General features: G+C 43.5%; 1 protein-coding gene across 3 annotated transcripts in view; it reads left to right on the forward strand.

The window, feature by feature from the left end:
- MPPE1 (metallophosphoesterase 1) overlaps window positions 1–23,766 on the forward strand; it is a 766,027-nt gene that overhangs the window by 37,132 nt on the left and 705,129 nt on the right. For all 3 annotated transcript variants that reach the window (XM_078687603.1, XM_078687605.1, XM_078687604.1), the window contains one exon: window positions 12,827–13,203. In XM_078687603.1, coding sequence (XP_078543729.1) covers window positions 12,923–13,203 — 281 coding nt within the window. In that variant the 5' untranslated portion in view covers window positions 12,827–12,922. The remainder of the gene's footprint in view (window positions 1–12,826; window positions 13,204–23,766) is intronic.

The raw sequence follows: 23,766 nt of genomic DNA on the forward strand, positions 1-23,766 counted from the left end.
CTCACCGCCCCCAGCCACATCGACATCGACCCCCTGCTTTCCTGGACCCACGTCAACGACGAAGACACCATCAAAATCATGAACACCATCCACTCCGGTTCACCATCCGACCCCTGCCCGCACCACATCTTCAACAAAGCAAGCTCCACCATCGCACCCCATCTCCGCAAAATCATCAACAGGTCCTTCTAGACCGCCACCTTCCCGGAGAGCTGGGAGCACGCCGAGATCAACGCCCTACTCAAGAAACCTAAAGCTGACACTAAGGACCTCAAGAACTTCCAACCCATCTCCCTCCTTCCGTTCCCGGCGAAAGTCATCAAGGAGATCGTCAACAGGCAACTGACCTCCTTCCTCGAAAAGAACAACATCCTGGACCCGTCGCAATCCAGCTTTCACAGCAACCACTTCACCGAAACAGCCCTCATTGCCGCAACCGACGACACCAGGGCCGTGATGGACAACGAAGAAACCGCGGCCCTCATCCTCCTGGACCTCTCGGCCTCCTTCGACAACGTCTGCCACCACACCCTCCGCACACGCCTCCACAACGCAGGGATCCGCGACAAAGCACTGGACTGACAAATCACCGGCAGAACCCAGAGTGTCTGCCTCCCCCTATTCCGCTCTAAAGACACTAAGATCATCTGCGGTGTACCCCAAGGATCGTCCCTCAGCCCGACACTCTTCAACATCTACATGGCACCGCTCACCAACATCGCCAGATCGCACAACCTCAACATCGTCTCCTATGCCGACGAAACCCAGCTGATCCTCTCCCTCACCAAGGCTCCGCAAGATCTACAGATGGATCCCCACCGGTACCAGAAGGACAGTCACCCAGGCCTTTGTCACCAGCAGACCGGACTACGGCAACGCTCTCTACGCAGTAAAATCAGCCAAACTCCAGAAACTACTACAATGCATACAGAACGCCTCTGCACGCCTCATCCTCAACATCCCCTGCCACAGCCACATCACAGCCCACCTGAAAGACCTACACTGGCTCCCCTTCAACAAGAGGATCACCTTCAAGCTCCTCACCCACACTCACAAAGCTCTCCACAACACCGGACCAGCGTACCTCAACGAACGACTCACCTTCTACACCCCAAACCGCTAGCTTCGCTCAGCTGACCTCGCCACCGCCCCCGCGTCCGTCGAGCGACCACCGGTGGCAGATCGTTCTCCCACCTCGCTGCAAAAACCTGTAACACCCTCCCCATCCGCCTACAACAGACCCAGGACCTTCTGGCCTTCAGAAGACTCCTCAAAACCTGGCTGTTCGAGCAGTAGCAGCCCCCCGCTCCCCCCCCCACCACACCCCAGCGCCTTGAGACCCTCACGGGTGAGTTGTGCGCTCTACAAATGTATTGTTATCAATGACTTAATCCTGTTTACAGCAAGTCATTCTTAGATCGAGTATCTAAAGGCAGTAGACTAGAAGGACAGTGCAGAAACAGCAAAGAAGTAAGACTACTGTCTATTAATACTCTTCTCCAGTATTTTAGTAAACGCGGTGACCATGAGCTGGTGACTCTTACCTGTTCGGTTCTGTAGAAGATGAGTGAGATTGAGCAGGAGAATTGAAAAGTCTATGGACATTTGTAACCTATTGGTAAACCAAACTCAAGACAACCAAAATGGTGTCATTATGATCACTGTGAATATCACTTGTCTTATTTTGGCAAAATAACACAATCATGAGAAAGGAAGGAAACGTGTAGAGGTGATCCTGGTTCTATAGTAGGAGAAATCTGTTGCAGATGCTGGTGCATCCAGTCCTCAACTGTAATATTGGGAAAGCTGATTGTTGAGCATGGAGGCAAAAATTATTTATTGATAATGGAACCCAAATTGACAAATGCCATGAAAAACTGGAATGTGTTGTTTCCTGTTTCCGTATTGCCTTAGATGTTAGGAACACCAGTCTGCCACTGAATTCAGTTGGCCTGGTAAAATTCTGCCATCAGAGATCTGGTGTTTGAAATGTTCCTTCCTAAACTGCTTTATAGGTTTGCTGCTATTTTGGATTGGGTACTATCAAGATAATTGAAGTATCCCACCGCTGTCAGATTGTACATTCTGTGGAAGAATAAACCACAAGGCACATTTTTTGCAAAGATCTGAATAGCAAAAGAGTCTCCAAGAATATGTAAATATTGATATGATTAGAAAACTCTTTCTGTTACCACGGGCCTCCAGTTGACAGCTGGCCGTAGCAAGCCCCCCATCTTGATGACCTTATGGAAGATTCTAATAGAAAATCCAGGGTAAATTGCTCAGTGATTTTCTGTTCCAATCTGCAGCAGTCTAATCAACAATTCAGAAAAGGGGGTGGTGATGAACAGAGTGTCTGAATTAAGCAGACCACTCTTACCCAGTCCAAAGATCAGGGCTTGATCCATCACCATTATTTATCTCACTGCCCCATCCCAGCTCAGAACCTGGCTATATGCAAATTAGTCTGTCCCTGGCCCAGTGCATCATGGGAACAGGGCAGACCAAACTACCAAGCCAATTCTTCACCAGAAAGGAGACAAGCTACCGGGGACCGGTTTCTGGCATTTCAGCCTCTTCGGCCCGGCTTGCTTGAATCCTGATGGAGCAGTGAGAAAGGGACTCATGTCTGAGTATACCCTGCCACACCTATAGTGGCCAAAAACGATACAGAAAAGGGGGTGGTGATGAACAGAGTGTCTGAATTAAGCAGACCACTCTTACCCAGTCCAAAGATCAGGGCTTGATCCATCACCATTATTTATCTCACTGCCCCATCCCAGCTCAGAACCTGGCTATATGCAAATTAGTCTGTCCCTGGCCCAGTGCATCATGGGAACAGGACAGACCAAACTACCAAGCCAATTCTTCACCAGAAAGGAGACAAGCTACCGGGGACCGGTTTCTGGCATTTCAGCCTCTTCGGCCCGGCTTGCTTGAATCCTGATGGAGCAGTGAGAAAGGGACTCATGTCTGAGTATACCCTGCCACACCTATAGTGGCCAAAAACGATACAGAAAAGGGGGTGGTGATGAACAGAGTGTCTGAATTAAGCAGACCACTCTTACCCAGTCCAAAGATCAGGGCTTGATCCATCACCATTATTTATCTCACTGCCCCATCCCAGCTCAGAACCTGGCTATATGCAAATTAGTCTGTCCCTGGCCCAGTGCATCATGGGAACAGGGCAGACCAAACTACCAAGCCAATTCTTCACCAGAAAGGAGACAAGCTACCGGGGACCGGTTTCTGGCATTTCAGCCTCTTCGGCCCGGCTTGCTTGAATCCTGATGGAGCAGTGAGAAAGGGACTCATGTCTGAGTATACCCTGCCACACCTATAGTGGCCAAAAACGATACAGAAAAGGGGGTGGTGATGAACAGAGTGTCTGAATTAAGCAGACCACTCTTACCCAGTCCAAAGATCAGGGCTTGATCCATCACCATTATTTATCTCACTGCCCCATCCCAGCTCAGAACCTGGCTATATGCAAATTAGTCTGTCCCTGGCCCAGTGCATCATGGGAACAGGGCAGACCAAACTACCAAGCCAATTCTTCACCAGAAAGGAGACAAGCTACCGGGGACCGGTTTCTGGCATTTCAGCCTCTTCGGCCCGGCTTGCTTGAATCCTGATGGAGCAGTGAGAAAGGGACTCATGTCTGAGTATACCCTGCCACACCTATAGTGGCCAAAAACGATACAGAAAAGGGGGTGGTGATGAACAGAGTGTCTGAATTAAGCAGACCACTCTTACCCAGTCCAAAGATCAGGGCTTGATCCATCACCATTATTTATCTCACTGCCCCATCCCAGCTCAGAACCTGGCTATATGCAAATTAGTCTGTCCCTGGCCCAGTGCATCATGGGAACAGGGCAGACCAAACTACCAAGCCAATTCTTCACCAGAAAGGAGACAAGCTACCGGGGACCGGTTTCTGGCATTTCAGCCTCTTCGGCCCGGCTTGCTTGAATCCTGATGGAGCAGTGAGAAAGGGACTCATGTCTGAGTATACCCTGCCACACCTATAGTGGCCAAAAACGATACAGAAAAGGGGGTGGTGATGAACAGAGTGTCTGAATTAAGCAGACCACTCTTACCCAGTCCAAAGATCAGGGCTTGATCCATCACCATTATTTATCTCGCTGCCCCATCCCAGCTCAGAACCTGGCTATATGCAAATTAGTCTGTCCCTGGCCCAGTGCATCATGGGAACAGGGCAGACCAAACTACCAAGCCAATTCTTCACCAGAAAGGAGACAAGCTACCGGGGACCGGTTTCTGGCATTTCAGCCTCTTCGGCCCGGCTTGCTTGAATCCTGATGGAGCAGTGAGAAAGGGACTCATGTCTGAGTATACCCTGCCACACCTATAGTGGCCAAAAACGATACAGAAAAGGGGATGGTGATGAACAGAGTGTCTGAATTAAGCAGACCACTCTTACCCAGTCCAAAGATCAGGGCTTGATCCATCACCATTATTTATCTCACTGCCCCATCCCAGCTCAGAACCTGGCTATATGCAAATTAGTCTGTCCCTGGCCCAGTGCATCATGGGAACAGGGCAGACCAAACTACCAAGCCAATTCTTCACCAGAAAGGAGACAAGCTACCGGGGACCGGTTTCTGGCATTTCAGCCTCTTCGGCCCGGCTTGCTTGAATCCTGATGGAGCAGTGAGAAAGGGACTCATGTCTGAGTATACCCTGCCACACCTATAGTGGCCAAAAACGATACAGAAAAGGGGGTGGTGATGAACAGAGTGTCTGAATTAAGCAGACCACTCTTACCCAGTCCAAAGATCAGGGCTTGATCCATCACCATTATTTATCTCACTGCCCCATCCCAGCTCAGAACCTGGCTATATGCAAATTAGTCTGTCCCTGGCCCAGTGCATCATGGGAACAGGGCAGACCAAACTACCAAGCCAATTCTTCACCAGAAAGGAGACAAGCTACCGGGGACCGGTTTCTGGCATTTCAGCCTCTTCGGCCCGGCTTGCTTGAATCCTGATGGAGCAGTGAGAAAGGGACTCATGTCTGAGTATACCCTGCCACACCTATAGTGGCCAAAAACGATACAGAAAAGGGGGTGGTGATGAACAGAGTGTCTGAATTAAGCAGACCACTCTTACCCAGTCCAAAGATCAGGGCTTGATCCATCACCATTATTTATCTCACTGCCCCATCCCAGCTCAGAACCTGGCTATATGCAAATTAGTCTGTCCCTGGCCCAGTGCATCATGGGAACAGGGCAGACCAAACTACCAAGCCAATTCTTCACCAGAAAGGAGACAAGCTACCGGGGACCGGTTTCTGGCATTTCAGCCTCTTGCACCATCAGGATTCAAGCAAGCCGGGCCGAAGACGCCTGAAATGGCAGAAACCGGTCCCCGGAAGCTTGTTTCCTTCCCAGTGTAAGAATTGGCTTTTGTAGTCTGGTCTGCCCTGTTCCCACGATGCACTGGGCCAGGGACAGACTAATTTGCATACAGCCAGGTTCTGAAACTGGGATGGTGCAATGAGCTAAAAAACGGTGTTGGATCTAGCCCTGATCTCTTGACTGGGTGAGAGTACTCTGCTTAATTCAGAGACTCTGTCCATCACCACCCCTTGTTGTAAATAATTTTGTCCACCCTAAGCGTGGAAGGGTATACTCAGATGTGAGTCCCTTGCTCATTGCACCATCAGGATTCAAGCAAGCCGGGCCGAAGACGCCTGAAATGGCAGAAACCGGTCCCCGGAAGCTTGTTTCCTTCCCAGTGTAAGAATTGGCTTTTGTAGTCTGGTCTGCCCTGTTCCCACGATGCACTGGGCCAGGGACAGACTAATTTGCATACAGCCAGGTTCTGAAACTGGGATGGTGCAATGAGCTAAAAAACGGTGTTGGATCTAGCCCTGATCTCTTGACTGGGTGAGAGTACTCTGCTTAATTCAGAGACTCAGTCCATCACCACCCCTTGTTGTAAATAATTTTGTCCACCCTAAGCGTGGAAGGGTATACTCAGATGTGAGTCCCTTGCTCATTGCACCATCAGGATTCAAGCAAGCCGGGCCGAAGACGCCTGAAATGGCAGAAACCGGTCCCCGGAAGCTTGTTTCCTTCCCAGTGTAAGAATTGGCTTTTGTAGTCTGGTCTGCCCTGTTCCCACAATGCACTGGGCCAGGGACAGACTAATTTGCATACAGCCAGGTTCTGAAACTGGGATGGTGCAATGAGCTAAAAAACGGTGTTGGATCTAGCCCTGATCTCTTGACTGGGTGAGAGTACTCTGCTTAATTCAGAGACTCTGTCCATCACCACCCCTTGTTGTAAATAATTTTGTCCACCCTAAGCGTGGAAGGGTATACTCAGATGTGAGTCCCTTGCTCATTGCACCATCAGGATTCAAGCAAGCCGGGCCGAAGACGCCTGAAATGGCAGAAACCGGTCCCCGGAAGCTTGTTTCCTTCCCAGTGTAAGAATTGGCTTTTGTAGTCTGGTCTGCCCTGTTCCCACGATGCACTGGGCCAGGGACAGACTAATTTGCATACAGCCAGGTTCTGAAACTGGGATGGTGCAATGAGCTAAAAAACGGTGTTGGATCTAGCCCTGATCTCTTGACTGGGTGAGAGTACTCTGATTAATTCAGAGACTCTGTCCATCACCACCCCTTGTTGTAAATAATTTTGTCCACCCTAAGCGTGGAAGGGTATACTCAGATGTGAGTCCCTTGCTCATTGCACCATCAGGATTCAAGCAAGCCGGGCCGAAGACGCCTGAAATGGCAGAAACCGGTCCCCGGAAGCTTGTTTCCTTCCCAGTGTAAGAATTGGCTTTTGCAGTCTGGTCTGCCCTGTTCCCACGATGCACTGGGCCAGGGACAGACTAATTTGCATACAGCCAGGTTCTGAAACTGGGATGGTGCAATGAGCTAAAAAACGGTGTTGGATCTAGCCCTGATCTCTTGACTGGGTGAGAGTACTCTGCTTAATTCAGAGACTCTGTCCATCACCACCCCTTGTTGTAAATAATTTTGTCCACCCTAAGCGTGGAAGGGTATACTCAGATGTGAGTCCCTTGCTCATTGCACCATCAGGATTCAAGCAAGCCGGGCCGAAGACGCCTGAAATGGCAGAAACCGGTCCCCGGAAGCTTGTTTCCTTCCCAGTGTAAGAATTGGCTTTTGTAGTCAGGTCTGCCCTGTTCCCACGATGCACTGGGCCAGGGACAGACTAATTTGCATACAGCCAGGTTCTGAAACTGGGATGGTGCAATGAGCTAAAAAACGGTGTTGGATCTAGCCCTGATCTCTTGACTGGGTGAGAGTACTCTGCTTAATTCAGAGACTCTGTCCATCACCACCCCTTGTTGTAAATAATCAACAATTGGCTTCTCTGGTTTCTTGATGTAAAGGAGTGAGATCTGAATCACTTAAACCTTTTCTCAGATGACACATTTTGAGTCTATGATGTGAACGATAATGGTGTGGCCAGGAGTAAAGCTTGGATTGAGGAAGCTAGCAGACCCGAAATATTTGTGGCAGATCGCCAGAGGTATATGAAACGTAAATTAAATGTGAAAGTTCCTTTCTGATAATTACAAATTTTGAAATTGGGAGTTGAAGTGTGCATGTGATTGAGTTCACTAAGAAACCCAGAAATGCCATGGATTGAACCAGTGTAAGCAACAATTTTTGTTGGTTTTTGGACACAATCCAAACTTTCTAGGAACAAAATCCTGAAAAGTTGTAAACTGTTTCTTTAGTGACACTCTTCAGTAACAACTCCCTTATTTCTTGTGAAATTAACTTGGTGTCTGTATGAGAAACTTCTATAGAGTGTGAAAAGAAAGTCTGAAACTGGTGGTCCTAAAACTGTGATATCCCCATTTTATAGAGTCCTGTGATCTGTGAATGATTGAAGCGCTGTATGATGAAACTTTGTAATTTGATCGCACTCCTGCACCATTGGTAATTATTTTACACTTACCATTGGCTAGTGAGGGCCATGAAAAGGGCCTATAGTCTTGCTACCAGGCCTGGCCCCTATTGCTGTAGAACTGGGACCATGTGTTGAATTGCTCTTGATCTGCAGGGGGCCCCCTTTTCCCAGGGTCTATGAAAAAACGTTTTGTCCGAATACCTTTTTGAAGGATATTTGTGATTTGTCTATGGTGCTCAATGTGTTTTAAATACTTGAAGATTTTCTTTATAAAGTTATCTAAAATAGTGGTAACAGAGACAAGTGGATTAGGAGGCATCTCTTCTTATTTACAGTTGTTTATACCTCTTCTGATTTGGTTGACATATTTGATCTAATTACTGCTCGAAGCAGCCAATGTAATGTTACTCTTATGTAAACTGATCACCAAATATGGATATGTTTTCAGTGTTGACATGCATATGATGTTCCGGATGTATTATTTCTAGGGTGACTACTGGATAGAATTACTTTGAAAAGATTAAAGATTTTTTTTAAAAGATTTTTTTTTATAACTACTATGGACAGTCTTCCTCTATGGAAGCTAATTCTATCAGCTTGGGATAAGTGTTAGCAATTCCTTTACAACTTTCTGTAGAAATTGCAGTATTTACATTCCCTATAGTCTCAACAAAACTACTTGAAATTCAAAAAGAAATGTGAGCTTTCCTTTGTATAGGAAATATGGCTTTTTGTTCCCTTTTCTCCACGTGCGCTTATGTGGTCAGGTTCGGAAATACTCTATTATGTAGGAGAACCAGCTAGAAGCAACATGCTGGGAACAGGGCTATCAGGACAACGTTTATGAAAATGCAGTAAAGTAAGCCTATAGGACAAGTTACAACAAAATAATATAAATTGCAGATGTGCATCCCAAACTTAACCAGAGAATGAATTTATATGACTGATAGCAGGAAAGAGGAAATGGTGGACTTGAAGGAACCTGGTAGTGGCACACCTGCTTTATGTACATTTCTAGTTCAGCACCAAGGTTTCTGGATATTATAGTTCTATTTATCAGTCAAGTTATTACTATCTGGCTGCTATATAATTAAATAGCAAGGAAGGCAGAGTCACACGAGCCTCCAGTCTTTACAAAATACGGGATAGCACATATTTTTTCCCTCACTATTCTTAGTAACTGGCATTGACCGAAAAATAATGGCGTGGCAGATCCAGTACACCAGCAGGCAACCATTTCATTGTGTAATCGTAAATATGGTCATTTTTTTTATAGTCACATTTTATTATTTTTAAGATGGAGACAAACATCGCCAAACCCACAAAGCTCGTCCGCAACTCCCACACATGACTTGCGAAACCGGGAAGTACGTACATCGAATGTCTCATCATCAATCCCAGTACACCAAGTCCAGATTAAGTCCACCATCGACCCCTTATTTTTGTATGCTTGCATGGGTAGCAAGCACCTGGCTAGATAGATGGGCTCTTCCAGTTTAGAGTACTAATCCATAGTCCTCTGCCAGTAAACGACTGTAGAGGGTTGTTTAGCGTTTTGGTGCCGGGCAATGCCCCTCTTGGCAAGCAGTGTGCCCATACTCACCAATGCACATTCTCCCCTGGCAAATTGTTTATTCCATGTATATTCCAGGAGAGTAATGTAAGTCTGTGCGCAGACTTTCTTCCGTAGTCCACATCACCTAATAAATTCAGGCCCGCTGCCTCTCCTTGTCCCATGCGCAGATGGCTGTAGCGATTTGGGCCAAAAACCTCCCTTTCCTCAGAGCTACGACCTTCATAGGGTAAAGTGATCCTCAATGCACCTTCCCCACCATTTCCTATTTGCCTTGTACCCTGATAGTCACCTTGAAAGTGCCATTTTACTTGATTCGAGCCCAGCATGATATGTTAATACCACTTTCCAGGGGCTTCCTACTTAAGAATTCTTCTTGAATACGCGTTATTCCTTCGCAAAGCAATTCTCTTCCTGCTTTAAAATTGGGGATGTATTACTAGCCTAGAGAACAATACGATCTTTGTCACCTCACTCCCCGAATCACTTGAAACAAAGCCACTTGTGTTTATTTCATTTGATATAATTAGATGATGACTTTGGCATTTTAAAAATACGTGGAGAAGGGTAGACCTTTTTAAAAACTTGAATTGCCTCTTCTGTTTATCCTGCTTTGCCTTTTGGACTGGCACCATAAATATACACAGGTCATTTACCCCCTTATAAATAGTGCACTAAAACAAAGTACACTGTGCAGAGGGTCCAGTGAGTCCCCAATTGGTATAAAAAGGCAAAAGTAGATAGTACTAAAGCTCTATTGTGGTAGTGTGGGCGAGCAGTTAGGCTTATCAGAGAGCAGTGCTAAGTATTTGTTATACACAGAGGCAATATATGACACACTCAATCCAATTTGCAAAAATAACTCCGATTTTTTTATAATTTTTAATACCAAGAACTTTGTCACAGGTAAGTACTTTTAAAGTTATGAATTTTCAAAGTTTGGAAAATAACTCACTGTTATGCGCAATTATGCACAATGAAAGTCTATGGAAGAAAATACAAAAATGTTTATAAAATTATACAGTCGATTCTATGGCTTCACCTTCTGGGTTTGGGGTAGCAGCAGGCCAAGGTCCAATTTTCCAATAGCGCATTGTTTGAAGCGTCCCTGATTCGGCTGGGAGCAGGGTGCTGAGATCATTGGTAGCTGGTGCAAAATGAAGTAGGGGGCCACCTCAAAACAGGCTGCCCAAGGGGACTTACAGGTAAGTCAAGAGGACCCTCAACGAGGGATCAGATATCGCAAGAGCCTCAGGACCACTTGAGCACAGCTGGTTCATCAATATCCAGGCCAGGCGGGCTGGATGTGGAGCAGATAGGTTGGCAAGGCTCTGTGCTTCAAGCTGGTCTTCGTGGTCAGGTGCAGGCAGGTTACAGGATGATTTCTGGACAGCTGGGCTGCTCACAAAGTGGGTCTCAGGGGTATTGACGTACCTCAACAGGCACTTGCTTCCTGTCTGGATTGAACGTCTCACCTTGGTGCTGGCTGAATAGGGACCGACTTCCTAATTTAACTAATTTTCCCACGTGTTCTCCCACCAAATGTGGAGCAGGACAGGGGGGTTGGCAGCCTCCACCATCTGGAGATACCTAGGTCGCATTGCCTTTGAAGCTTTCCACCTTGGAATGCCGTTCTGATTTGGAGGTGGTGTGAAGCACCTTTGCTCAGAGCAGGTTCTGTTCCTGGCCTCTGAGAGTGCAGGCTCTCATCCCATGAGGTCAGAAACTTGTCTGGTGATGGCAGGCTGGCCAAGACTACTCTGAGACCACACCAGTGTTTGGTAGGTTTTCAGAGGACCCTCTAAGGCGTCCTCTGTGTGCATTTATTAATAAATCCAGCACTGGCAAAAGTGAGGATTTATAAAGACAAGATGTTTGGTACGAAACATCTTAGGGTACATTGAAGCCATCATGTAGCTGGGGACCTACTGAAAAGTGTCCAGCCCATGGCTTCCCTGTGCACTTACAATATCCAAGAATAGACTTAGATATTGCAGGGTCATATCTGCCCATGCAGGTATGTCGACACGCAAGATATAGTGCACCCTGCCTTATGGCTGTTAGGACCTGCAGTAGGGGTGGCCTACCTGTACCTCATGCAGTGTCTGTGGGCATGATACAGATAACACGAGCAAAAAATAAATATGGATAAATGCAGATGGAAATGGCAAAAAAATAAATGCTATAAATAAAAATAATTATGATGGGATGTATATTTCCCAAGTTTGCACTTATTTTATTTATTTATAAAGTTTTAAATAGCGCAACTAGACCCAAGAGGGTATCGGAGAGCTTTACATTTAGGATTGTTGCGTTAAGACTTACATCTGTTACAAGAGCATAGTAAGGTACAGTACACAAAAACAATGTTGCAAGAATTTGTAGGAGGGAGGGGAGGAGGGAGTCCTAGCGGGGAGACGAGGAGGAAGTGTGCCCAATGTCCGGCTGGGTATGTGACTATCAAGGGGGAAACCAGGGCCAATCTCCTCAATAGCTGTCTAGCAGCTCTACCGGGCATCAGCCGTGTTGCTCAGGTCTTAGCATTCAGGAAAACCAGTTTTGAGCTTATTTGATTTGGTTTCTTACTGTGTTGATAGGGTTGTATGCTTTTTTTTGTACATCGCTTTGTTTCTTTTTAAATTATTGTGCTTTGAATATATGTTAATCAAGACTAAAATATGGGAGGCTTTTCTGATCATTGTTGGGTGTCTGGAAAGCAATAATCCGGTGATCTACAAAACTCCATAAATAAATATAGATTTTGAAGCTGAGATTGTATTTGCTGATTACATGTAAGCATGTGCATACATTATGTTTCTAGCTTCTTGAACTTTGGGGATTCATGATTTTTTTTAGCTATTTTCAATTTGGAAAAAAATGTGTTGTTCACTTGTATAAAATGCAATTGTTTATCGAAGAGTATCATACAGTGCTTTGCGGTATTCACTTAACTTTTACAGTGCTTTCAGAAGTAAGGACAGGAGATAGTATGGTGGTGATAGACCTTCTCTGTAAAATCTTTTGTCAAAATTATTTGTCAGTTAATTTTCGCAGGGAGATGGAGTCTCTTATTACCACTCTAATAAAGAAGAGAACGGTGCTCCTCTTGAGCTGGAAACGATTTTTTGGTAGAATTGGCAAATTATGCATTAGATGCTGAATTAGGTGGCAAACTAATGATTAAGATGAAAATGCCGCAGAATTACATAATTCCTGGAGCCCTGGTTATGCATCTAAAATGTATAGTTGATGTTAAATAATGTATGTTTTTGCAGTTATACAACATAAAAAAACATTATCTTTCCATTATTAAAACACCCATTTTTCATACAGAAATTCTTCAATGTGTGGCGGAGACCCCATCGTGGTGTGGAGTACATGGTGCATTATACTCCTGAGGTGACCTTGAGAATCATTACCACTTGACCCATGGCTTCCCCTAGGTCGCGCCTTGCCGAGAATAAGGACCTCCGTCTGAAGAAATACGGGCTCTTTTTTCTTCCCCTTTTGTTGTACATACTCTTTTTGTTGGTCTTTTGTGAATTTTTGATTTACTACCTCGTGATGCATCGCTGCACCTGGCCGGAAGTGACGACTGCGGCTGAGAGAGACCACAAAGTAGCACCCCAGTCGCCTTTGAAAGCCATGTTTTTAGCGGACACGCACTTGCTTGGGGAAATCACTGGGCACTGGTGGGATAAACTGAGAAGGTAAACAAACGTATATTTTCTACATACTCCAATAAGCACACAGTTTGGTTATTTGACTTTGCTGTTGCCGATATGATTATCAAATGCTTTCAGGTAAAACGTTGTCTCTTTTAATCGTTCCGATGTACAGTCACGGTGGAAAGAAAGTGCCTCACAAGTCGTGCTCGAGTTTGTCTGGATCTTGAGCCGCTTGTCTAACCAGTATGACTAGCTCTGAAAGCATTCCTTGAGTTCTGCACTGTTGCTGATCCTGCCACACCCTGAAAGTTGGGCGTGGGTTTATTGCCAGTGCAAACTACAGGTTATTTTAACCTCCCTTTGTGTTTAAAAAAAAAAATAACAATCCCAAACTAATCCTGGCCTAATTTAACCAGGTGTGTGTTTTGGTAGATTAAGTGACCCGAGAATGTTTTGATAATTGCAGTAACAAATGTTAATGCACACATCGTAAAATTAGTTTTGCAGCTATTAACCCTCCCATTATGTTTTGGGCACGATTAAAAACTGTATCCCTGTTAAATTACGGTATGTCAGACCTGCCGGATTATAGGGAAAATAGGCTAGGAAAGTATCACGCCTTGCATTTTTTTGTGATTAACACCAACATCTGTCTAACCTGCAGTTGTAACCTGAGGAGGGAGGGATAGGCACCAGCATTTCAAAGCTTACTGTTTTGCAGGACAATTACAATGGTGTCCTATTGGTTGGTGGGCCTTCACTTAACTGAGATTGGCTATACGCAACGGGTGTTGCGGCTTGTCACACTCTGTACATTATTGTTGCCGGGTGTGGAGTGACCCCCTCGCTTACTGTTATTGCTCAGTAATGCGCTCACATACTGGGAATACGCCCTTAAATGCCACAATGTCCCCCTCCCATATTACACCCATAAAATACCGTTATGAGGCCTACCCACACGTGTTGGTCCACTCACGTTGGTAAGATTGGAGCCCTGGGACACTGCAGGAATTACATTGGTGGGAGACATGTTCACAGAGGGTGTATTGATATCTCACCAAGATTTTCTTCAGACTCGCGGTTTGTCTATTTCCTCTTTCTTGACACATGCCAATATCTCCCGTTATATTTGCACACATTGGGCGCAGACTGGGTCGGAACCGGAGATACACTCCTTTGTTCCGGATGTATATGAAATGGGCAATGGCAGACATCTAGTTAAATGGTTATACAAATTGTTTGCATACACATCTTCAACCAACATTGGCCCTCTGTAAGCCTGTTGGGAAGAGGATTTGGGTTGTGCTTTCCATGATGAGGAATGGAGCTTTCTCCTCGAATACCCCAGCATGACTCCCTGTAATTTGCACTGTAAATGTATTCAATGTTCACTCCTACATGAAGCTTACTTTACTCCTTCGCAGCTTCATAACATTTTTCCTGCGTCTTTTCCAAACTGGCCTAGACGTCAGGCGGACCCTGACGATTTATTACAAATGCTTTGGGCATGTCCCTCCTTGACGCCTTAATTAGCCATAAATACACTGTATGTACTAATTTTCTTTTGTTCAAAAAGTTTAAAACATTTTGCTTAAAAAACAAAAGCACCAACTTTTGTATGTTATGCTACATTTTGATGGATAAACCTTGAAAAAGGTGCTATTTTTCCACCTAATAAATAACATACCCAATGTACTGTTAATTATCAGGTGCAATAAATATCACATCTAACACTGGGCAACTAAAAATGATGGCCTGTGGAGCAGTGTGTTGAGAATAAACATGCTCTGCTCGTTTGTTAGGGATACAAAACACTGTAATGTTGAAAGATACCATACGACCTATATGTAGTTTAACCATGCATCTAACTTATTTTTGTTCTGCAGCTCCCACTTTTAATCTCATAAGATTTTATTGTGCAAGTGCATCTCATTTTTGAAAAATATCAAGAAATGTTTGTGCAGTTTCTCTCTGAAGAGTTACCAGCATATCCTATGTTGTCTACAGGAGCAATAGACAGAAAGTTACAGAAAATGTTGTTGGTCCTGTTTTTTAAAATGCACCTTTGTTACGTAAACATGGTCTCATTTAGTTGGCTAAAAAGTGAATGATCTGTGATCCTTGTCCTGTTTATCAACATGGAGTACACAGTGCTTATCCTAAAGGGTGAGTAACAATGTCTACTCCTACATAAGGAATAGCATGAACACTAGGTTCTCTATAAAACTGTAGCATGGATCTTTGAAAGATCGAGGACCTGGGTTTAAGAGCCAGGCTGATGGTACACATATGAGGGAAATCTTTTGGCTACTGTCTGTGACAACGTCCTCAAAATAAGTCAATGAGGAAGGCTATGATACTCTATTTCTTTGCTCTGTTGTTTGCATATAGTGTAGGTTCTCTTTGCGTTCTGATATGGATTCCAGCTGTACAAATTGGTCAGCTCGTTGGTTTGGCAAATAAATACATTGAGGGGAAAGGCAATCCAACAAATGAATTGAAATGTGGCAACACACTCACGTCTATCTGCCAGTCACTTGAATGCTTGAACTAATATAATATTCCATCCTTTATATCTAGAATGTTCTCCTGCTTAAACCACACATTTGTTTATAAAGATAGTAGGACCAAAACTTTTCCATTGAATGATAAGGCACATATGAGCATAGTTCCAAGTCATGTTTTTGCACTTACTGATAATGTTTTGCGTCTTGAAAAGATGGTAAAACACAACTTAGTTTTGTCCCACTTTACTCCAAATGGGACATTTATGAGTTTCAGTCCTCAAACTGGATTACTTCAATCTCATCAATGCTAGCATGTCCTCAACCATTAAGATCCTACCTATAATAAGCATTGGCGGAGCAAGGGCTCTGGCATCGACTGCCAGCCTTTGTCAATACCTGTTTTGTCTTTTTTTTTTTTTGCAAAACTTTATTGTTGGGTAATCTTTAGACCACTCGTAAATCTTTTTTTTTTTAAAAATAGCTAAAAGCAAAAATATTTTTTGGGTCTCAAAAAGCACACAATGCATAGTAGTTTGTGGCACTGAAGGGAACTACTTTGTGTGTGGATGTGCTCCTTGAGAAGTGGAGAAATTCTGTCAATTAGTGTGAAGGTAACCAGTGGCTGAATCGACTATTTGCCCATGCCGTATACTATAATAGATGGAAGAAAAATACATGTGAATGACAGAAAAGCAGTCCAATGAATGGCGATGGCTGCCTTAAAGCCCCCTGGAACGTAGGTATGTTATGAATATCATTTTAGGAAAATCAAAAGGTCTAGGCTAAGGCCATACCTAAAAAAAAAGCCAACCAGAATAAAAAAAAACAACCAACCAATGATTTGCTCAGAACTTTAGATAAAATAAGCAGACTGGCCAAGTGCTATAACAAGTAGTGTAAATGGAAATGCAAGCATGTGTAACAACATGTTGACTCTCATCCACCACTAGGCTTAGCTGTTCATACTCATCAAAAAACTAAGGAATGCAAACTGGGAGCCAATACTCCCTAACCTTTTGTTTGAACCTGGATACCCACACACCTTGATACCATCTCTATCATGCCAGTCCTCATTCTAAATAAACTATGGTGATTCTAACAGGTGACTAAGGGTATTCTCTCTGATCACAGATAAACCATCCTCCTCAAATTAGATTGAGTGACATGCTCTGTTGTGACTTTCAAAGACGTCACTCTGAAAGTCATTAATGCCTTACCAAGAACGGTAATGGACACACTCCGTGTCACTCTTGTTTGGAAAAGGTTCACTGCTGACAATGCAGGAACTATCGACCCATTTCAAGCATCTCAGTCCTATTCAAGCTCCTGGAAAAAGTTACCAGGTATCTACCACGGGATCCTCAGACCAGGAAAAGTCGGATTACCCATTAGACTTCTAACATGCCAGAAGTACTAATCATCCTTATGGTTATTAGATAGTCTCCTAAAGAAGCAGAAGGGTGGGCGCCTCAGCAGGAATGAGGCTGTTCTCATATGAACACCTTAGGCACCAACATCAGACTAGCAGTACATCAGGAGCAGCAGGCTTCAAGATTAGTGATGAAGAGTGGGATTAGGTGTAAGTATAGCCGGTAAGTAATTGTCATTACCTTCATGGAGCCCTTCTGGTCATTGTTTTAATAATTTGAGGATTACTTCATTACCAGATGTATCCACTCAATGATCAACTTTAGTAATGGCTAAAGATGTACATGGCATGTTATCCCACCCATTCTTTATTTAAGGCTTTAACTCCGCTTTCAATGGCACCAAGTTGCTGAACATTTTGACATAGCGTTACTTGGATCGTTTGTGGTGTCATATAAATGACATTTTTCATTTATATATAAGGCTCATGAATGCCACAAACTCCGCCTCAAAGTACACCACAGTTATAAATTAATGATCAAGGCCATAAAACAAAAATAGTTAAGATACAAAACGCTGTCAATAATTTTTTGTCAATTCTTTTTTATTGTCATTTTTTAGTAAGCGTGTTCAACAACTCAGTGTACGCATCTTAGACAGCACTTACAATTACAATTACAGTTACCCCAGTGCTCCATTATCTGTACATTGACGACATCAGCCACTATTAAGACGCTGGCATATTATGACTTATACGTGGGGCGACTGAGTTCCAGGCCTTCACGCAAAACACTGTCAATCATGAACTAAAAAGTAATTCATTTGTAGTTAATTATTCATTCATATAGCCACAAACTTTGATCTGCAAAATGTATCAATACATTAGCATTTTAAATGTTTCTTCAGTTGACTTTTAAACTGAACCAAGTTGGTGTAGCTTAATTTGCTAGTAAGAAATTCAATATAGTGGCTTCTGCTGCATTTAACGTTTTTCTTCTTGCTTTAATCAGGTTACATTTTGAGAGCGCTAGCTTAAGGTCTACTGCTAAATAAAGCTTTCTATTTGGTTGGCATAACTGATAGCTTTTCTTTAAGTAATTTGGGTATACGTTGTGTAGGGCTTTTTATAGAAACTCTGAAATTAATTAAATATTTTACATGCATCCATGTTGGATTTACTCGATGCTCAGCTAAATGATCATATTTGTTTTAGTAGACGTGCAATTCTTATTGCTCTGTTTTCAACATTTTGTAGACACCTGCATTTTTTAATACAGTAAGATGAGTGTATTGAAGCAATGGAGCAATATTCAATATGTTTAATCAGTTGAAAATGAGTTGCTTTTGTGACTGACCATAACTGAGTAGTATGTGGGCTTGATTTAAGTCTGAGAGCAACATTTCAGTTTTCTTGGTATTAAAGCATAATCAGTTTGTGGTCAACCAGTATTGTACTGCTCTTAAGCACGATTGGACTGTATTTGTTAGTGGTTTAAAGGATAGTTGTACAAAAAACATGCATAAATGTTCAAATGTTTAATACCTCTTGTTTGTAGGAACAACTCCACCTCACTAGAGACCCATTGCGTCCCATTGTCTGTCACTAGTGTCTGGAAAACCCTCCTTCATGAACACATCTTTCAAAAGTCCATTGACTTTTCTGGAGGTGACCTCTCGCACGTATGTTACCTTTGGCCATCCATCATGACCAGGGCAAATTTTGAGGATGCATCAAGCCTGTGAAATGGTCCAACAATGTCAAGACCTAACTTCACCCATGGTGCAGACAGAAACTCAGTAGGAGAAAGAGGTGGAGTGCGCAGCTTCACAGACTTGTCACAACTAGAGCAGATAACACACTCCTTGACCATATTATCAACTTCACTATCCATAGAGGGCCACCAAAAGGACAGCCTGACCCTTTTTTTTGTAATAGTCGCACCGAAATGCACCTCATGAACACGCATAATGATACCAGCTCTCAAACTCACAGGTGGGACTAATTTGTCAGACCTCATTAATAAACCACCTCAATGGACAATTCATCCGCCACTGGAACATACGTTTTGAATTCAAAATTGAGGTTCCTCTCCTTGGGCCAGCCTTTCTCAACATATCCCATAACAGTCAACATTGAGGAATCCTCGTTCAAAGCTTGGCGCCACTCACTCTTAGAGATGGAACACAATTGCGGAAGATCAACAGCAGCTACAATAAACTTTTCTTTGTCATCCTCATTCGCCTCAATGTTCTGTTCAACAGTGACAGATGAACGTGAAAGATAATCTGCAGATCTATTCTTACAGTCAGGAATGTATTCCATCACAAAATCAAACTGCAACAACTTTGAGGATAAACGAGCAATGTGAGGTGTGAAACTTCTAGCATTCTTCCCACTCGGAGTGTAAATCAGAAGTTTGTGATCTGTTTTTAAGAAAAATTTCCTACCCCAAACATAGTTGCAAAACTTCATCACAGCCCACCAACAGGCTAATAATTCTTTTTCGATGACAGAGTATTTCTTATGTGTCTCTGACAATACTCTGGAAGCAAAACCAATGGTTCTCATCTCTTCACCTTTAGTTTGACTTAGTACAGCCCCAACATTGCCTGCATCCACAGTCAAAGTTCACTGGAGATCTGGATCAAAATGTTTCAATACCCTGTGTGAAATAAGCTGTTGCTTCACCCACTCAAAGACACCTTGGCATTCGTCACTCCATTCAGAAACTGCGCCCTTCATGAGTATCCGTGGCAGAGGTCTCAAATTGGTGGTAAAATCTTGTACATATTGTGAATAAAATAACAAATCTAAAACCGATTTGAGACATGCCTGGTCTGAGGGAGCTTTGGTTCGAGAAATGGAATCTACAAGACTTGACTTTGGGATAATACCTTGGCAAATAACCAAATGACCCAAATACTCAACTTCCTCAGTGAGAAAAACACACTTGTCTCTCCGCAACACAACACCTTAAGATTGAAATCGGGATAAAACTTCTTGGAGGGTAGCATTACGAGCAGCTCTGTTTGGAGCAAAAATAAGAACATTGTCCTGAAAAACAGACAAACCCTTGATCCCCTTGAGCATATTGTTCATTATCCGCTGTAAGACCTATGCCTCAGACGGAAGGCCAAACGGCATGCGAACATATTGGTAGGAGCCCAAAGGAGAAACAAAATCTATAAGATGCCTAGATTCTGGTTCCAACTCAACTTGTGGGTATGCTGAGGCCAAATCTAATTTAGAGAAAACTTTATAATCCTTCATTGCTGGCAAAAGTTCATTGATGTTAAGAAGAGGATGGGAATCTATCCAAATCTCCTTGTTCAAGCAGCGATGATCAACACAGACTCTCAACACACCATTCTGTTTGCTTGCAACCACCAAGGGAGAGAGCCACAGGGACAATTCAATGGGTTCAATTGTGTCCTTCTTGCACAGAGATTCAAGCTCTTTTTCTAAGTCTGGCTTAATGCTAAAGGGAACACTCATCAACTTGTGCTTAATGGGAATGGCCCGTCTTTCACAGTGATTGGGTGCTGAAAGTTTTTGACTTTCCCCAACTCATCAGAAAAAAACATTGGGAAATGTGTTAATTACTTTCTCCAAATCCAAGTTGTTTCTCGCAACAAACACTTTTTTCACTGGTTCCAGGTTTGAGAACCATCCCAAAAAAATTCCTGATGGAACCAACCCAATATGTTCAACCGTTTATGTGCAACATACACTTTCCCAACGAATTTCCTACCTCTGAATTCCATAATAATCTTTAGTGTACCCAGATAAATTGATTTCTCGTCCTTTATATGAGACTGCTTTCCAATCGAGGGTAAAAGTGGTCTAGAAGGCCACATACAGTCATAAAATTCTTGCGTAATCTTGGAGATATGTGCCCCAGAATCTACTAGCAGTCTCACAATTTTGTCTCAAACCAGCACATCAACACACAGATCAATACACAACTCAGGATTTCCCACTTTGATTTCTTCTGTGTGAACTACAACAACCATGTCCCTGAGATTTTTACTAATAGATTCATCACATTCATCATCCAAACTATCATCCCAGATACATTTGACTGAAGTTGTGAGCCTGCTTACCCCAGATTGACAAACTTTGGCAAAGTGACCAGCTTATTACAAATTCTGCAAGTCACACACTTTGCAGGATACTTACCATCCTTCACATGCGTCTTGTACCCGCACCTGAAACAAATGTTATGTTGAGAAAAAAATTGCATTTTGTTTGTCAAAATATCCAGGACGAACCCTGCCACTCAGCTTGTTTTCTTTGACCTCTTTAACATCCTTTGCTCTAACTACTGAAACTGATTCAGAGTTATTTGTTTCAAGTTCCTTAGCAGATAATTGAGATGTCTCTATGCTCTTGGCCATTTTGATAGTGTCTTCCAACATCAGGTTCCCCATGGAGAGCAATCACATCTGCTTGATCACCTTGTCAGTACAATGACAAATGGACTGGTCTCTGACTAATGAATCTGCAAAATTAATAAATGGATACTCGGAGACCAACCTTCTAAGTGCCGTTAAGTAAGCATTTTGGACTCGCAAAAAAAATGTATGATGCAAAAACAACCAAGCTTGGTTGAACATGGAACCTGGCTTGAAGTCTCTTCAGTGTCTTGATAATCATCAAGGATGTCCTGTCCATCAACAACTGGCGCAGGCAAGTGTTTTAAAATGGCCCTGCCTTCAAACCCTAATGAATTTTGCAAAATATATTGTTTTCTCTCAGCTCTGAACCGAATGGCCCCAATTGAACCTAAATACGTTTCAAACCCACCAAACCATTGCTTCCATTTCATGGGTGGATCACCAGGTGATGCTAAAAAAGGAGGTGGAGGTGCAACTGCTTGCATGTTTACACCAGATCGCGCCCAACAAATTTGTTTTAATAGAACCACTCAAATGATGTATAGATAAAAGATCATATTGCGAGGTACAAACTAAAATTGACAGACCAATGCACAAATGTGGGGGTGCTACTTCCTCAGTATATTGGGCAAAAAGTTCAACTTTCATACAACAAAACACTTTGAACCAAATAAATTTGAGCTGATTAGGAGTGTCCATGGCTGAAAATGTTACAGTATCAATTGAAAGAGTACATTTCATTGAGCGTGCAAGTATCAAGAACGCTCTACAAACGCAGCAACATTTGATAAAATAGTCACCCTATACTACAAGTTTTTTTAATGCGTGTTTCCGTAGTGAAGGGCCAAACGGCAGAGCTCTTCCGACATCAGAACGGGTTCCATAATTGCAGAACGAAAGAAAACATGGACTAAACTCGTATTCGTAAATGCAGGTCTGACGTCACAATACTCACGAAGAAGACTAGTTCGCACAAGATGCTGCTCAAAATAGCATCCAAGATGGCTGGTGGAGAATACGTCAGGGCGTCGTCCAAACATAATGTTGTCACGTGATAGAGATGTAAAACGCAGTACTCTCCATGCCTTCCACTGACGAAACGGGGCCTGAGTTGTCTCTGCCCACAGCTTTGTTAATGAGATCAAATGTGTCCGCTAATGTCCAGCATGACACACGGCACACCAGAAACTGCTTCCTCACCTTCACTTGTCGTCGGAACGGTCCCAGAGGAAGACAGACAACCAGGCAGCCACCACATTGAGGCTCGTTGGTCCGTGAAGGTGGAACAGCACGCGTTGCCACAAAAAAGCGTGTCGTGATGAAGATGCAGAGATGTAGTAAGTAGGAAATACGCTTTATTCATCAAATTGTTCCACATCGGACAGAGTTAGGTTCCCGTCCATTTACCAGCTCCCAGCCGTCTTACTGGCTCAGCGCGGGACCCCATGCAGTGAGATTCAGAACTGGCACAACATTCTATTATCAACCTGTCACAAATACTACATACATTTATCTCCTGAATGATTTCATGTAAACATAACCAAAGATTAAGATTCAGTCCACTCTTACAATCCCCTTGTGGTCTGGGTCGTTCGTTGATTGAGTGGAAAACTGCAACATTTTTTCCACAAGCCTGCAACTAGTTGAAGAACCACCTTACTGAGGGAAAAGGTGTTCATGTGCAAGACTGTCTTCCAACTTTCAAAGTAGTGCAGCCATTGATTTCCACCAAGATATTAAAGTAGAGGGCTCAGTAGGAGATGGCTGCATGTTATTAGGGCACACCTTATATAAGCTTAAATATTACAAAATACTCTGTAACCTGACAGTGTTTGTGTTGTGAACCAATATTTTGTGTCTGCTTGCTGCATTGGGGTTCTCCTTCCTACTGCCTTGTCTAGAGACAGAATCACCCTGGCCTCCCTGTTGTCTAGCCGAGAGCATGCCCTGGAGAGCTGAATGCTTGCTGTTTAACAGATGGAGGTCTAAAGGTTGCAACTTTGAATCCCAGAGAGGTCAACCCAGCCTTCAGTCATTCTAAGGGAGGTAAATGGAACACCATAACTTAGGTAATAGTAACAACTGTTATTTATATTGCTTCAAAAGGGCAGAAGAGTAGTATGAAATGCTTCAGTAAAACCTTTCATTATGGTTTGCAGATCAGGGACCCCCGCCAGTCCTCTGAACCTCAGGACATGTCATGGTAGCAGTGGCTCAACATTGTGGTATTGGAGTGACCCAGCTAGAGTCTCCTTCCCTGCCGAAAGAGACTTCAACCCATCCTAGCTGTGGAATCAACATTGTGGTCAATGCTGGACTATTGCATCATATT

The sequence above is a fragment of the Lissotriton helveticus genome, chromosome 4_1 (genome assembly GCF_964261635.1).
Source record: "Lissotriton helveticus chromosome 4_1, aLisHel1.1, whole genome shotgun sequence".
Lineage (NCBI taxonomy): Eukaryota > Metazoa > Chordata > Amphibia > Caudata > Salamandridae > Lissotriton > Lissotriton helveticus.